Below are 16822 nucleotides of genomic sequence, written 5' to 3'. Positions count from 1 at the left end.
AGACTACTATAGTTTTTCATAAAGCCGAATTTATTTGGTGTAAAGGGCTGTCCTTTATTCTGAGATGGCTCTTTTTACATCTTTCTATAAAATGATGATGATGGTAAATTGTAATGGGACCTTTAAAATGGCATTGACAAGGAAAAACAAAAAGTTGAACATCTGTTGACTCCCCAAATTAATATTTTACATAATCCCAAGATAACAGAACCATAAATCCCCTCAATACCAACAAACAATATCCACCCTTATAATCACCAAGCCAGAAAAGAGAGAGAACCTCAGAATCATTTGTCAGAGAAGACTAGGGGAGATGTGGTAGGAGGAGTCCTGGTGGGGAGGATCAACTTACTAGGAGACTAATCTTGAATGTCACTCATTATGTTTCTTAAAATATGAATTAAGGGCTTCCCTGGTGGCGCAGTGGTTGGGAGTCCGCCTGCCGATGCAGGGGACGCGGGTTCGTGCCCCGGTCCGGGAGGGTCCCGCGTACCGCGGACTGGCTGGGCCCGTGAGCCATGGCTGCTGAGCCTGCGCGTCCGGAGCCTGTGCTCCGCAACGGGAGAGGCCGCAGCAGTGAGAGGCCCGCGAAACGCAAAAAAGAAGAAAAAAAAATATATATGAATTAAAATCATCCGCTTGGTTTTCAAGGTCTTTCACAATTGGCCAACGCCTCTCTGATACGTGGTATTGTCAACAGAGCTGCAGCTATTCATTTCTTACGCTTTCCCAAGGAGTACCCTCAAGTTTACCTTCATATCATGTCCAAGTTCTAGTAATCCCCATTTCTGTGCTTTTACTATATGAAATACATGGCCCATCATTCTAGTATACATTTCACACTTCCTCTTTTAAGCCTTCCCCAATTACTCCATCTTACCTCAAACATTTCCTTCTCCAAATTTGTTGTACTTACATAAACCACACTATGTCAGCAATTATATATTGCCTTAGATTATTCTTACTTCCCAACTACACTGAATTTGGGCAAATGATATGTAAGTGGGCCCTCAATAAATGGCAGCTTTGGGCCAGGGACTGGGTATTTTATATGTGCTACTTTTAATCCTGAGATCAACCCTGTATGGCATTCTTATTTTAGACACAGAATTTTAAGATTCAGAAAACCCAACTTGCTCAAGGTCACAAAGCTACAATAACCAATACTGCTTAAGATGTACTATTCTAGGATGCCCTAAAGGGGTTCACATTCCAGCTCTCTTGTGCAACCCTGGGCAAGTTACCTATGATCTCTAAGTGTGTTTTCTTGTCTGAAGAAAAAAAAAAAAAAAGGTACTACAGTCATTGAGCCATAGTAGGGGTGACATAAAATAGGGCATGTACAGCATTTAGCTAAGTGTGCTCAATACAGGTTAGCTGCTATTACTGCCTGGCAGAGCTGGGGTTTTTACCTAGATTGATCCCAAAGCCTATATTCTTTCCACTATTCCATTGCCTCCATACATAACCCATTCCCATTTATATAAAAAAGCAAAGTGCTGAGAACAGTGGCTGCCCAGGGACTGAATGGAATATACTTACACAATAATTATTTTTGTTGACACACGCACACAAAATTCATAAATTTCATGCATTTTTGAATTAAGAAAACATCTGAATGATCCAAACCAGCATAAGCTTACTATCATGAGTAATATGCCTTACAAAAGGCACATATTCACCAAGTGATTAACAAGGAAACAGAAAACTAGTAAGAGGGGAATAGGGTCCTTCTCCGAGCATCTACTGTGTTTGGTTTCATGCTAGAGGACTTTCCAAATGCTTCTTTTTGGTGTTTTACTACTGTATATTTCATCAGCATGACTGCACAGTTTAAATACACAATTGAAAGAGTTGTGATGATCTCATGAAGCTGCGTTCTGGGCACTGGATCCAGGACGTAACAATGAACTGGAACACTGAAGAGTCAAATGCAGAACAAGAAAAGTTTCACTTCTGTTTACTAGTCAAGCAACTAAGTGAAGGAATAAGCATTTTTTAATTTTTAAATTGTGTTATATAAAATGCTAACTTCTTGTTGGGACAGACTGCATTAGATAAATTTTTTTGCCAAACTTCCTATAATCTTTTTATTAATTTACAGAGAGAATATAGCACCTTTCATCCAAAGAACTGAAGGTGCTTTACAAACATTAGCATTTAGAAAACAAGTACATTTAAAAATCTGGATTCTTGCTGTTAAATCTCTTCGACTCCAGATACACAATTTTTTGGAGGCTGATGGAAAGCAATTCTGTTTCTGACAACGGAAGAGGCTCAGAAAGAGTTCGTATTTGCTTTCACAGTACAGGCATTTTCCAAAACCTGGTGCTGGGCTTACAAAGCAAAAACACACAAATCTTAATGCAAAGAACAATATTTCAAACCTTATTTCAAAAGTGAAACACAGGGTTTAAGACATCAAAATCTTCCAACAGTTCTAGACATCCGGACAGATTGATGCAGGTTGCATATTAAAGATGTGCTCTTGATCCAGGCTTTTTAGGATCACACCCAAATGAACACATTTAGAGTTGTGAGATTTTTCAGGAAAAAGCATTAACCTAGGAAAAGCTAGCCAAGAGCATATCAGGAAAATGAGGAAAGGGGAGTAATTGGCAATTAAAAGTAGACAGTTCTCACTAGAGCCTAGGACATTTTATCAGAAACCAAGTATATCATAGGCAAATAAAAATGGTTATTACCCCCATTAATACAACATAAGGGATTTTACATTCAGCCTAGATACAGGGAATAACAGAGCCTCATGCCTACAAACCTATGACTTGCAAGTATTTTCCACCACATGATTACTCTATATAGTACATAGCCCTTATTTATCAGAGGGATCCAAATATTCCTTTTAGGCTTACAGAGTCCAGTACATTCACTCTCTCTTCCCTTTACATGTCTAATAGTAAAAACTTTTTTTTTCATGCAAAAAGCCATTATTCAGTTGAAGAGAAAAAAATCAGGCAAAACAGAGATGGCAATTAAGGAATGGACAGAATATTATTGGCACATGCCCAACTAGTGACAATCAAATGCAGTACACCATGACTTAAAAATAAAAGTCACATTACACGGGTAACTAAAACAACTACATCAATCTAAGCTAAGGAGTGTCAAATGGGAAGGAAGGGCTGAGGGTTACCAATTTTATTGGTACAACTTAAATGCAGAAGAGAGAAAGCACGTAAATACAATTTATAGTAACAGAAAAGAAAAATACTGCAGAAAGCTGTTCAAAGACCACACCAAGTTGTCTGCATCATTAATTTCCAGTGTTTCACAATTAGTAAAATACATAGCTACATATCCCTGTAAGATAAAAATACCTTTCCCCCTGAATTACACTGGGGTCAGGGCAGTAAAACAAAGCTACTGACCCAACAGTTCAAGTGTGTGCAGCAAATGTCTTAGCCACTTCTTTCTTACAGCTATACAATTAAAAACTACACAAGGAGCTGTGTGGTTGGAGGAAAAAATCAAAACACTATTGTGCTCGCTTAATAAAAGAAAAGCCCTGATGAAAAATTATGTGCCAAGAAGCTTAGACTATAAAGATTTTTATTGCATTTTTAGGTAACCTGGAAGTTCTTATCCTGAAGGGGGACAGTTGGTTTTCAAAACTACCTGAACAGATGCTAAAGTGCTTTATTAATTGGCTGGCTTCACAAAGATTTCCTGGAATGACAAAAATTAATTATAGTAGTAAAGGGATACCAACTATTTCATAAAATGGTTAATTCCAGCATCATTTATGACCACAATCATAAGAGACACTGGAACATTTGTCCTTATTAAGTGGACAGTTGCATATCAAGAACCGATCATCACAACCCTTTGGATATTCAAATTACTTACACAAAGCCGAAACATAGTATCACAGACCTTTACAAAAAAGGACAATTTGGTTTTTTCAACACTTTTAAAAATCTGCTTCAGATTACAGTTCACAAGTACAAGAGTCCTGACTTTTCAACCTTTCCAGTTGCAGTTAAAAAATGAACACTTTCTAAAAGTTAAGGTCAAGTGTTACAGTAAGAATGATTCCTATTGAAAAGTACATATATTTTACTTAATGATACTCATGATAGATTGTAAACTGGATTGATCACATTCTACTCAACTGGTATCAAATGAACACATCAGCATTACAAGTATTAAATGTTTTTCTATTACTAGAGAGGATATAAACCCAAACATTAATATGGCAGTTATTTCTTTAGGCACAGTTTAGTGATTTTTTTTTTAAATATATAGTATGGAATTTCAGTTGAAGTTTTAAACTTAATACCAAAGGGTCAAGAACTCCAATTAGGAAAAAAGAAAAAAAGAATAACTTTCAGCTAACAATGTACACTGTTTAAAATTTCTAACACTTTAACCTATCTGGGTTTTATTTAAGATTACTTTATTAAAAAATACAAGGAATCTGAAAACAGATCAATACAATTATCTTAATGTACAAAGTCATAAGCTGTAGCAGTTTTTAAACTAAAATTTAAAAACACAACAAGGAGGGCAGCCCTTTAGACCAATTTATTTTATATCCATTTAAAATATCATCCAACAAAGGAAAATGAAGTTTACAGCTGGGACAGGTATACATAACTCGAGGCATTTGCAGTCCATCGTGCCCACTGAATAACAACTTTGCTGCTGAAATTTCTTAAAACTTACCGAACTAAAACAAAAGACTGAATAATACAAAAGGAGGAGTATTTCAGTGTAGTCTGTTCTGTCAATTGGCTTTTTTAAAAAAGGAAACATCCTGTTTCCCATAGACCAGTAAATAAGCAAGAGCTACATGCAGCAGTGTGAGTATTAAGACATTTCTCAAGTCTTCTCAAATGAGTCCAAGGCGGGGATGGGATGGGGGAGAAAACTGATAGAAAAACATTGCTATAGACACCATAACAAACAATAAATTTAGATAATTTAAAATTAAAAAAAAAAGGCAAGAGGCAGCATTTCAGCAGCAAAGTGCTCAATAAAAAGTATATTGTAGAGGGTAATACACGAAAGTTGGGGTAAGAGGGCAGAAAAATGGGTCAGCAGGATGGGCGAAGGCCTCAAAGGAAATACGGCGTCGTTGTCCTGGGAGGAATAACACGTTCTGAATCTGGAACTGCCCGGAATAACTTTGGTTCTCTTGTATTTACATCTTTGAAGACCATGATCGAAGCAATATTTCCACAACGATAACAGTAATTAGGAGCAGACCATACTGTTACCAGCTTCTCATCAAACATAAATTTATAGCCTTCATGCACTAGCTGGTGTGCTCTGCAGATGAGCTTTAAGTTGTTGATATGAACAAACTGCAATTCAGAAAGGCTTTGTTAAGTATCCAGCACATTTAAAAAAAATCAACCTACATATATAAGAAAATAAGCATTTAAATAAAGTATAAATACTATAATTACTAAAGCTCTCATGATTATAGAATCCATTCTACAGTTATCCCCACTAATTTCCATAAGTTATAGAGCCACTTTGGCCTGAGTTATAGAAATCATAGCAACATAATTAGTTAGAAGTTTCTGAAAGAAAAGCATTCTGTAAGTGCTATCAGATATGAAACAAAGTTTTTATGGTTTAATAATAAATATATTACTATCAATATCTATCATTTACTGAGGCTTTAGTATGGTTCTTACAAAATTCTGAAAGAGATTTATTATCCTTCTCTTGCAACTTCAGGAACCAGAGGCTCAGACAGGATAAAACTAGCTCTCTGACTTCATTATGCTGGATTTTACTTCACCCTGTGGTGTATGTGTATGTGTAAGTGTGTGTGTATATATATTTTTAACTGAAAGTAGTTAATCTCAAAAATATTGCTTATTCACAATAAATACATGTCAAATCATTATGTTGTATACATAAAACGAATACAATGTTATGTCAATTATATCTCAATTAAAAATATATACACAAAGAAATATATATATTAAAAAGTTGCCTATCTTGCCCTTGTTATCTCGTTACTTAATTGCAATGTTTGAAAGAAAAGGAACATTTATTTTACACATAGTACCAATGGATGCTAAAGGAGGTGCTTTTATTACGTGATCTCATTTAACATTAAGGAAAGACATACAGGATAAACTAGACAAGAAATCTGATATCCATAGCCACCACAGTTTGAGTAAACTAGACTAGAAGTTTGGTATATATAGCCACCATAGTTCCTTATGTAGTCCGTTAGCAACCAACAAACCACTTTTCCGAAAATGCTGGCTTTACCTCATTTGTGACCTTTGCACCAAAAAGCCAACCTGCTCCTCGGGGACTGATTGCCCAAGTATCCACATCTTCAGGATCTGACCAAACCAGATCACAAAACGCTCCTTTATGAGGAATTTCCTGGTTCCGTTCAATGGTTCGAATTTGATCCAGTGTTTTGATATCAGGAGATAAACCACCATGAACACACAAAATCTGCTCATCTATTAACTAGCAAAAAAGGAAAACAAAGAGTTGAACATATAATAAACTCAGTCATATATCTAAATCCATCAGTGAGTGCTAATGATATCAATATAACTGAAATGTCAATTAGATAAAAATATGCCAAGTGTTACTGGCAGGAAAATACTTGAGCTTTTTTTTAAAAAAAGATTTACATAAAACTTACAGCTGCTACTGTGAGCATGTCAAAAACTTTGGTACAGTATCTCCAGGCATTAGCGTTTCCGTATTTGGTTTGGCACTCATCTATGAGAGAAACAAAGAGTTCTCATTAATGAAGTTCTGAATCTGCTGATAAAACTAAGGAATACAGGGGAGTTCCCTGGTGGTCCAGTGGTTAGGACTCAGCGCTTTTACTGCCACGGCCCGGGTTCAATCCCTGGTCAGGGAACTAAGATCGTGCAAGCCATGAGATGCGGCCAAAAAATAAATAAATAAATAAAATAAGTAAAGAATACATCTAATACTGGGACAACAGAAATTTGCTTAAACTAGGATGGCAAGTTATGATACATAGTTAGCTCTAGTAGGTCCTCCATGTAGAACCAGAAGGAGACCAGCGTCTAACTAGTCTAAGAATGTGGTCCTGCTTTTCATTCCAGAAGTGGCTCTAAGAACCAGCTGAAATTATTAGTCAAAATGCTATAATCAAGAAGAGTTGGGCTTCCCTGGTGGCGCAGTCTCCTAGGCAGGAGACACGGGTTCGTGCCCCGGTCCGGGAAGATCCCACATGCCGCAGAGCGGCTGGGCCTGTGAGCCATGGCCGCTGAGCCTGTGCGTCTGGAGCCTGTGCTCCGCAACTGGAGAGGCCATGACAGTGAGAGGCCCGCGTACCACAAAAAAGAAAAAAAAAAGAAGAGCTAAATATTAATTTCACATAACCCGAAGCAAAAGCTTTTGTCTTACTATTAATACGGGGGGAATTTCCTGGCGGTCCGGAGGTTGGGACTCCATGCTTTCACTGCTGAGGGAGCAGGTTCCATCCCTGGTTGGGGAAGTGGGGCCCCGCAGGTCAAATAAATAAATAAATAAACTTAAAAAAAAAATACTGGGCAATTCTATCAAACAGAGTAATGTATTTAATGTGACTACCTTATTCTAGCAGGATAATCAAACAAATTAGAAGAGCATGGATAATTCCCATTTCAACATTTTTCAGGCCTAGGTTGCCTCTTCTGAGATTTTCTGCAAATTGTGCAACTACATACTTGAGTTCCATTAAGTACCCCTGTAGTCATCACTAAGGGCAAACTGCCAATCAGTTCTTACATATTCTCAGCTGAACATTCTCTCTGCTGTCTACAACAGTTAATAGGGTACATTATCTCTTCTCTCAGTTAATACCATGAAGTTCTGCTCTTTGGCTTCTTCCTTAATTTCGAAAAAAAATGGATGTATCACTAATTGCCCTAAGTACAGCTGAAAATGATACAGGATATAAGACTGTGGGGTATGGTCAATCCTCATAATTTTCTAAATTATATCTCTACGTGAGGCAGGGTCCTTATTGTAAACGTCTCATGAGACAGCTCTAACATTGAGCTCAGTTTACCAGTAGGAATCTTGTGAATTTTTCACCTTAACACATAAGCAAAGCACTTGGTTCATAATAACTGCTAACCATATATTTATCAGTGTGAACTGAGGGCCCAATATAATAGCTATACATAGACATTTTTACTACTTTAAAATCAATGTTAAGTTCCATGATGACTAAAACTGTCTTCCTCCTGAGGAGCAGATGGGCTTCCTCTTATCAAACAAAACCATAGATGAACACTAGAGCACAGCTTGGGATGAAAAAAATTCAATACTAGATGTTGTGTTGTTGTCATTTTCTTCAGTCAAGGCATCTTGATTAAAATGTCCTCCTTCCTCTCCCCCTTTTACCTCTTTTGCCCTACACTGATATGTTGGTCAAATTCTGGGGTGTAATTATATATGTAACATTAATCTTATACAGTTGGAGCCAGTTGCTTTCACTGAGCTAACACCACATAATGTATTATCCAAAATACTGATTATTTTGCAAAAGAATCAAACACTTTTTATTCCAAATGATATTTGGCATTTTGTGAATGAAAATCTGAAGTAACTTCTAGAAAGGAGATAAATATTAGCCATCTAACTTTTCAATTCCTATTAACAGTATATCAACAATAAATTGTCGGGGAGTTCCCTAGTGGCCTAGTGGTTAGGATTTGGGGCTTTCACTGCTGTGGCCCGGGTTCAATCCTTGGTCGGGGATCTAAGATCCCACAAGACACGTGGTGCAGCCAAAAATAAATAAATAAATAGATAACAATACGCTGCCAAATTTCTCAATTTAATAATTGATAATGGCTGACAAAATCAGGAGTAAGAGAGTTCAGTTTATCTTTATAATGTCAGAAGATAATTCAAAATATAAAGTCTAAAAACTAAAGGGTTATGAAATTAATATTTTCAAATCTCTCAATATCTTCCTTAATTGTGTTCAAGGAAAATTCTTATTAATAATATCAACAGGGCTTCCCTGGTGGCTCAGTGGTTAAGAATCCATCTGCCAATGCAGGGGACACAGGTTCGAGCCCTGGTCCTGGAGGATCCCACATGCTGCGGAACAACTAAGCCCGGGCGCCACAACTACTGAGCCTGCGCTAGAGCCCGCGAGCCACAACTACTGAAGCCCATGTGCCTAGGGCCTGTGCTCTGCAACAAGAGAAGCCACTGAAATGAGAAGCCCATGCATGGCAATGAAGAGTAGCCCTCGCTTGCTGCAACTAGAGAAAAGCCCGCGCACAGCAACGAAGACCCAATGCAGCCAAAAATAAATAGATATATATATATATATATATATATATAAAATAATAATCTCTATAGTTCTGTTATCTACCTCCTTCAAAGACCTTCCTAACCTCATTTTGAAAAACTTTCAACCATATAAAAATTTTACAGAAGTAGCTATGTTGCTTTTAATGGCTGCATTCTATTTATGACCTGAGGTCCTGGTATTCTCTGGAGAAAGCACACAGATTTACAGTACATCCATCCAGTATAGTACAGTACAGCTATGAACTAACATCAATGAAGTGAAAACACTGATCACAATATTAAAAAACAAGTATGATCCCATTTTAGCTTGGGGTGTGTGTACACACGTATGTATAAACACACACACACATACATATATATAGGATAGGTTCTCAAACTGAGTGTGCAAAACATTCCCTTTCAGCAGATTCTAAGGTCCCACCCCAAAAGTGGCGCCTAGCAATCTACATTTTTAACAAGCATCCCAAATGATTCCAGTGAGATAAACTGAGGACTACACTTTGAGGCACTGATCTAGAAAGACATACACCAAAAAGTTAAAAATGGTTCTCTCAGACTAATAAGCTACAAGGATATACTGTACAGCACAGGGAATACAGCTAATATTTTATAATAACTTTAAAAGGAGTATAATCTGTAAAAATACTGAATCACTATGTTGTACATCTGAAACTAATATAATATTGTAAATCAACTATACTTCAATTTAAAAAAAAAAGAATGGTTCTCTCTACATATCAATAGTCAGATTTTCAACTGACTGAGGGAAGAAAAGGAGTTAAAGGTGAGAAAGTGGAAAAAGATTATCTGTATTTTCTAATTTTACTATGAAAAGCACATGTATGACTTGTGTGGCTTTTTTCCCAAAGAGGAAGGTAAATCAATATTCAGAATCAGAGAAATAGAAGGTCTTACCATAAAATCCATACACCTGTGTAATCTGTCTACTCTCATGATTTCCTCGCAAAAGTGTAATACGATCAGGCCATTTAGCCTTTAGTGCAAGAAGGTAAGTGAAGGTCTCCAAACTATAGTAACCTCTGTCTACAAAATCACCCTGTAAAGTAAAAATTTACAGTTACAAACAATACAATAGCAACAATATTTTTAAAAAATTATACCAAAGGGCACAAACTCAAGAGACACAGCCCAAAATAAGAAAAATGAAGAGTTACACATTGAATTATTTGGAAATTGGGTTTTAACAAAAAATTCAAATGGAAATAAATAAGCTGTTCCTACTAAATGTTTGTGCTAGTCTTATGCTACAGGAGCCTACAGGAACCTGCTGTGCAATTCTCTCAAGGATTTTCCCTGCAAAACCACCATTTTTTCAATTCTCTGTTACCTACATTAATAAATGTTTCTAAAAGATCATGTGTGAATCAAAAAACTTTAAATGAATTTCAAAAATCTTTTTAACTGTATCAAAAGAGCTGTCAACTTGAAGAAAATAGTTTTTTTGTAAAAGCAATTACCATAATTATAACAGTATTCTACATTTAGCTTTGTATTTAACAGCTGCATAAGAGGATATACTATTTACACTTCCCATTTATGTTTTACTCGGGCCAATATTAGACCAATAGGAAAACAGCTAAAAGATTAGAAAAGTGACCCAGAAATTTTCAGAAGGAAGGAAAATAACAGAAGGACTCAGAAAAAGTTCAACAGTAACATTATATTACAAAAAGAAAGTAAGCAAATATCTACCTTAACAGCAAATGTGTATATGTGTATATTAATCAATCCACAGATTAATAACAGGTGAAAATGAATGCTCAAAAAAAATCTGATAAAATAACAGTAAACTGAAGATTTATGCCTTAAACCTGTGGGCTATTTTACGGCCTAACCATTACTGAGGGCTACAGCCCAGTCCTGTGTATACAGCAGTTTACAAAAGCAATTATTCTCAACTAGAGGACACAGCAAAATGTAGAAAAGCATAGAATCACCTTTTCACGTATTTAAATAGTGATTGTCACATGACAACGAAATTATTACATAATTTACATGTAGTAAGTCAGATCCCTTCCATTTAAAATAAGTACTTGACATCACTGGTGTTTACATACCATAAATATGTAGTTTGTGTCAGGAACCTGACCTCCAGTTCTGAATAGTTCACAAAGGTCATAAAACTATAAAAGAAAGGCAATATATGCTGATTACAAATTCCTGTGAAGGAGTAAAATAATAAAACGGAGGCCAAACTGTATAAAGAAGCAGTTAATTAAGAGGACTTCAAATATTTACATTTATACAAAGAAATGAAGTGCAAACTAAACTGCCAAGCACACAGCTCCCAAGCCTTAAAAAAAAAAAAAACCACTAAAATGAAGCTCAGTTATCACTAAAATCATTCCTAAGTCATTAATGTTATAGGCAACCCCCTTTCAAATTTCTTTCCTACTTCTCCCCATCTATCACTTGAAAATTTGAAATCATTTATCAATTACCTGTCAATAAGCTAACCCAATCACCTTGCCCCACCTTCAGCATCTATCTTAAAGAGACAAAAGATAAGGAAACGGGCTTCCCTGGTGGCGCAGTGGTTGAGAGTCCGCCTGCCGATGCAGGGGACACGGGTTCGTGCCCCGGTCCGGGAGGATCCCACGTGCCGCGGAGCGGCTGGGCCCGTGAGCCGTGGCCGCTGAGCCTGCGCGTCCAGAGCCTGTGCTCTGCAACGGGAGAGGCCACAGCAGTGAAAGGCCCGCATACCGCAAAAAAAAAAAAAAAAAAAAAAAGATAAGGAAACAAGTGGATAAGAATTTCTTTGGAAGAATGAATTTACATGACACTTTGTAGTGTCGTAAAGAGCAGATCAACCTACCTTCTTACACTCTACTTTGGAAGAGGTGTACCCTCAGCTTCTACAGCTGTGGAGAGTCTTCTCAATAATCAGTAGAAAAAGAATAGTATATTTCACCATATTCTACTTGACTGAAAATTTAACTGACAAAAATGTGCGTTTGATAACTTCAGTCAACTCGATTATCCTAATCCTACTTCCTAAAGCCACAGTTTTTCTGAAAAAGGATTTTAGATTAAAGGAACTGACTATAATATACCATACCAACTACAACCAATAATTTCCTTCACATCTATCTTTTACACTTGAAAGTAGTATTACTACTTAAATTTCTAACACTTAAAACAGTACAGAAATATTAGTCATAGTGAACAAAACTGTAATTTAAAGATTAACTACTGAAAGTACTACCCTTTGTAGCAATGTTTCATAAGTCTGAAGAGTTGTCACTTGCTTAAAAAAAAAACTTTAAAAAAAAAAAAAAAAAAACTTTAGAAAGTTTAAAATAAAATTTTCCTACCTTCTTAAAATTAGCAAGCAAACAAATGAAACAAATTCAGTCTCAGTCAACTGGTAGACTATTATTTATTCAAAATATATGCTGTCCATTTCTACAAAGTGGAATCCATTCCTTTGAAGGAATATACTTCTCACTTCCCACCGCACAGATATATATATGATGTGTGTATGTATATCATATATATGTATGAATACAATCACATACAATATGAGCAGTAAAAAAAAAAGTATATATATATAAATACACTTTCAGTGTATATATATACACATATACATATATGTGTTTGTGTTACTTTGGCCTAGTAACTCCACTTCTGTGACTATATCCTAAAGGCAAAAAAAAAAAAAAAGTCTGTATAACATAAAGAAAATGCATCATAGCATCATTTCTAATAACAGAAGAAACAACCTTCGTAACTAACATAAAGGAATATTAATAAAGTATGATCTACCAATTCAAAGACCTGGACCTTAGGCAGTCATAAATAATGATTATAATGGAAACTATGTAGCAAAGTGGGAAAATGACTAGGGAAAAGAATGGAACACAAAACTATACCTCTAATATAACTATACAATTTTGTCATGTAAAAATTGAGTATGTACACACTCTAAGTCAGGAAGGAAACATTAAAAAGTTTTATGAAACAATTGCTTCTATAAAAGTGTGGTGAAAGAGTGTCCTTAGACTTTACTACTGATGTCTGTAGAAACACATTCTTGAATAAAAGCTTTGTAAGTTTCCATTTAACTTACATATATTTAATGGATGATCAAAAATTCTGCTTTGGGGACCCATAGTTCCTACTCCATATTGGTAGTTTTTTCCAAAATTCTTTAATATAATAAATATTTACTGAAAACATATGCAGACAATTAACCTTGTCATACATTACTGGAAGCCCATCTCAGTATTTCACAAATAATTTCTACCACCTATTGTATGTTTTTCATATCACACACACTCTGTAAATGTTCTCATTTTAAAACAAAACCAATCCCGAGAAGTGGATTTTATTCCATTATTAGAGGCAAGGAAATAGTTGGCTAACTCGGCAGTTTTTAAACTTTCTGGTTTCAGGACCCACTCATAGTCTTAAAAATTACAGGTCCCCAAAAAGCTTTTGTTTATACGTTATATGAATCAGTATTAACCACATTAGAAATTTAAAGTGTAACACATACCTTCATACAGGTATGTGTTACAAAAGGGAAGAGAGGGCTTCCCTGGTGGCGCAGTGGTTGACAGTCTGCCTGCCAATGCAGGGGACACGGGTTCAAGCCCTGGTCTGGGAAGATCCCACGTGCCACGGAGCAGCTGGGCCCGTGAGCTACAAATACGGAGCTCTGCGCGTCTGGAGCCTGTGCTCCGCAGCAAAGAGAGGCCGCGACAGTGAGAGGCCCGCGCACCGCGATGAAGAGTGGCCCCCGCTTGCCACAACTAGAGAAAAGCCCTCGCACAGAAACGAAGACCCAACACAGCCAAAAATAAATAAATGAATAAATAAATTTAAAAAAAAAAAAAAAAAAAAAAGGGAAGAGAATTTTAATAACCTTTAGAGATAATGGTGCATATTCTTCTTTTAATACATCAAAACTTGACAATTGGTCTCTTCTCAAACTCTGTTAGATAAGTTGGTCTAACACTTTGAGTGGGTAACACACTGGTTATTTGGAAAATGGAAATGAAATTTCTTTATACATCATCAAAAAATATTTGTTAATTTACTCACCTCATCAGAAAAGTCTTTTAAGTATCAGAAGCTAGTAGCCTCATGGTGGTAAACTCAAATTTTCTAAAATTCCAATATTTCACTTGAAAACTCAAATACTGTCATCAGCAACAAATAACGTCAATTGTTTTCCTTGAAGTGACTGGCTCACTTCGTTCACTTTTGCAAAACAGTTGCCAAATACCTGTAGTTTGTCATTCATTCTCTCAGGTAAAAACAGCGTTCCATTTTAAAAAAGAGGCTATTTCAGCAGGAGATGCAAAGAACTGCACAAGTACTTTTCTTTGGAGCAAACCATTTTTCTTTGATATGCAGTAGATGTGCTTTATGCATACTTCCTATTTCATCACAGGGACTACTCAAAAGATGTATCTACTGAGGGGTCAAGAGTGCCAATTAATATTACTGCTTCATCACGGACATTCTTAAGTGATACTGGCATTTTATTTTACTGTACATGCATGCATACTGGTGAAAAATACAATGACAACCAGCATAGGCTGGTGACACTCCCTTGATTCATGCTGCGGCACCAACAGTTTTACCCTCAGTTGATTTTCTGCCAACTTACAGATGCTCAAGGGTCCACAGGCCATATTTAAAGAACTGAAGAGCTAGCTGAAATGGCTTCTTAAACAGCTGTTATGTACCCAAGCAGGACTTAACTTAAACCAAGCTCTGTCTGACACTGAAGTCTACAATCTCCTCACTAGATTATGTTGTTTCAATGCTTCTCAGCAACTGTATGCTTATCAACATTTCTTATGAGTTTATGTATACTCATAAACCAATCCTGCAATTCCAAAACTAGCCCAAGGGGAAGACAACTGTACAAGTCCCAAAAGATACACCTTACATTAGACTAGTCTGCAGACATTTAGAAGCTCCTCAAGTCCCATGTTTTTGATGAGCAATTGTTTCAAAGGGTCAAGTACAAGAGAAACACGGCTCAATTTGGTGGTAGTCTTAAAATAACATGGGCTGGGAGTTCCCTGGGGGCCTAGTGGTTAGGATTCCAGGCTTTCACTGACGTGGCCCAGGTTCAATCCCTGGTCGGGGAAGTGAGATCCCACAAGCCGTGCAGCCAAAAAATAAATAAATAAATAGCATGGGCTACCGGGCACCCAAATGAGTTTCAAATCTCAGCTCTGTCCCTCAGTAGCTGTGCGAATTTGCGTTAATTCCTCAATCTTTCAACTCAGTTTCCTTCTCTACAAAACCCTACCTCATAGGAACCTTAAAAAAAAAATTGACATGCAATATGTGAAAAAGTACATTATTAATGTCAAAACACAAGATAAATGAAAGTAAGAATTGTACATTTGACTGAAGGTATATATAATCTATCAGTAGAAGTGCAAATTTATTATCTGAATTAATTTTAGCAGTTTGAAGTTGTCTCTAACTTCCTGACCTCTGATTATGACTATAACTCATATTATTGAAAAGTCTTGGGGAATTCCCTGGCAGTTCAATAGTTAGGACTCTGCACTTTCTGGGTTTTTTTTGCGGTACGTGGGCCTCTCACTGTTGTGGCCTCTCCTGTTGCGGAGCGCAGGCTCCGGTCGCGCAGGCTCAACGGCCATGGCCCACAGGCCCAGCCGCTCTGTGGCATGTGGTATCTTCCCAGACCAGGGCATGAACCCGTGTCCCCTGCATCAGCAGGCGGACTCTCAACCACTGCGCCACCAGGGAAGCCCAGGACTCTGCACTTTCACTGCCAAGGGCACGGGTTCGATCCCTGGTCAGGAACTAAGATCCCACAAGCCTCATGCTGCAGCCAATAAACACAGGTAACCCCTCAATTTTAATATTATAATCAAGGGAAAGCATTACTTGGTTTATTTCAGCTTTTAGAAATATGTTAAGGCACTGCTTATATTAATACCCTTTATGTTAGCAAAATACAAATATTTATTATACTTTTGGAGAGAAGTTCCATGGAAATTAAGAAGAACTCCTAAGGTCTACTTTAGAGAACTAGAATTTTAACAGATTAAATATGACATAGTGGGGGCCTCTATTTAGAAGCTGATAACATACAGATGTCATTTATTATAACCTCACACATCCAGAGAACAGACTGAAAAACCAAAAAGAAAAGAGCTAAGTAGTCAAAATAGAACTTTATGGGACTTCCCTGCTGGTCCAGTGACTAAGAGTCCGCCTTCCAGTGCAGGGGACGCAAGTTCGATCCCTGGTCAGGGAACTAAGATCCCACATGCCACGGGGCAACTAAGCCTGCATGCCGCAACTACTGAGCCCGCACGCTCTAGAGCCCTAGTGCCGCAACTAGAGAGAAGCCGGCAACGAAGAGCCTGCACGCCGCAACAGAGACCCAGGGCAGCCAAATTAAAAGAAAAAAAAAATAGAACTGTACTCATGGAGCAGCCCTCAATCACAACCAAGCTACACACATTTCTGCTCCTTTAGGCAGTCATAGTTAAGGTCCTGTAGGAAT

The 16822-nt window shown here is 37.1% G+C and overlaps 1 protein-coding gene across 1 annotated transcript in view; it reads right to left on the bottom strand.

The window, feature by feature from the left end:
* Nucleotides 1–1976: 1976 nt before the first annotated feature.
* The window catches only part of PPP6C (protein phosphatase 6 catalytic subunit), a 33137-nt gene continuing 18291 nt past the window's right edge, over nucleotides 1977–16822 (bottom strand). Inside the window, exons 3-7 of the mRNA XM_032635160.1 lie at nucleotides 11373–11438; nucleotides 10210–10351; nucleotides 6647–6726; nucleotides 6256–6465; nucleotides 1977–5327 (exon numbers count right to left, since the gene is read on the bottom strand). Of these exons, the coding sequence (XP_032491051.1) occupies nucleotides 5079–5327; nucleotides 6256–6465; nucleotides 6647–6726; nucleotides 10210–10351; nucleotides 11373–11438 (747 nt within the window). The 3' untranslated portion in view covers nucleotides 1977–5078. The remainder of the gene's footprint in view (nucleotides 5328–6255; nucleotides 6466–6646; nucleotides 6727–10209; nucleotides 10352–11372; nucleotides 11439–16822) is intronic.

The sequence above is a fragment of the Phocoena sinus genome, chromosome 6 (genome assembly GCF_008692025.1).
Source record: "Phocoena sinus isolate mPhoSin1 chromosome 6, mPhoSin1.pri, whole genome shotgun sequence".
NCBI lineage: Eukaryota > Metazoa > Chordata > Mammalia > Artiodactyla > Phocoenidae > Phocoena > Phocoena sinus.
This window is presented reverse-complemented; position numbering and strand designations above follow the sequence as displayed.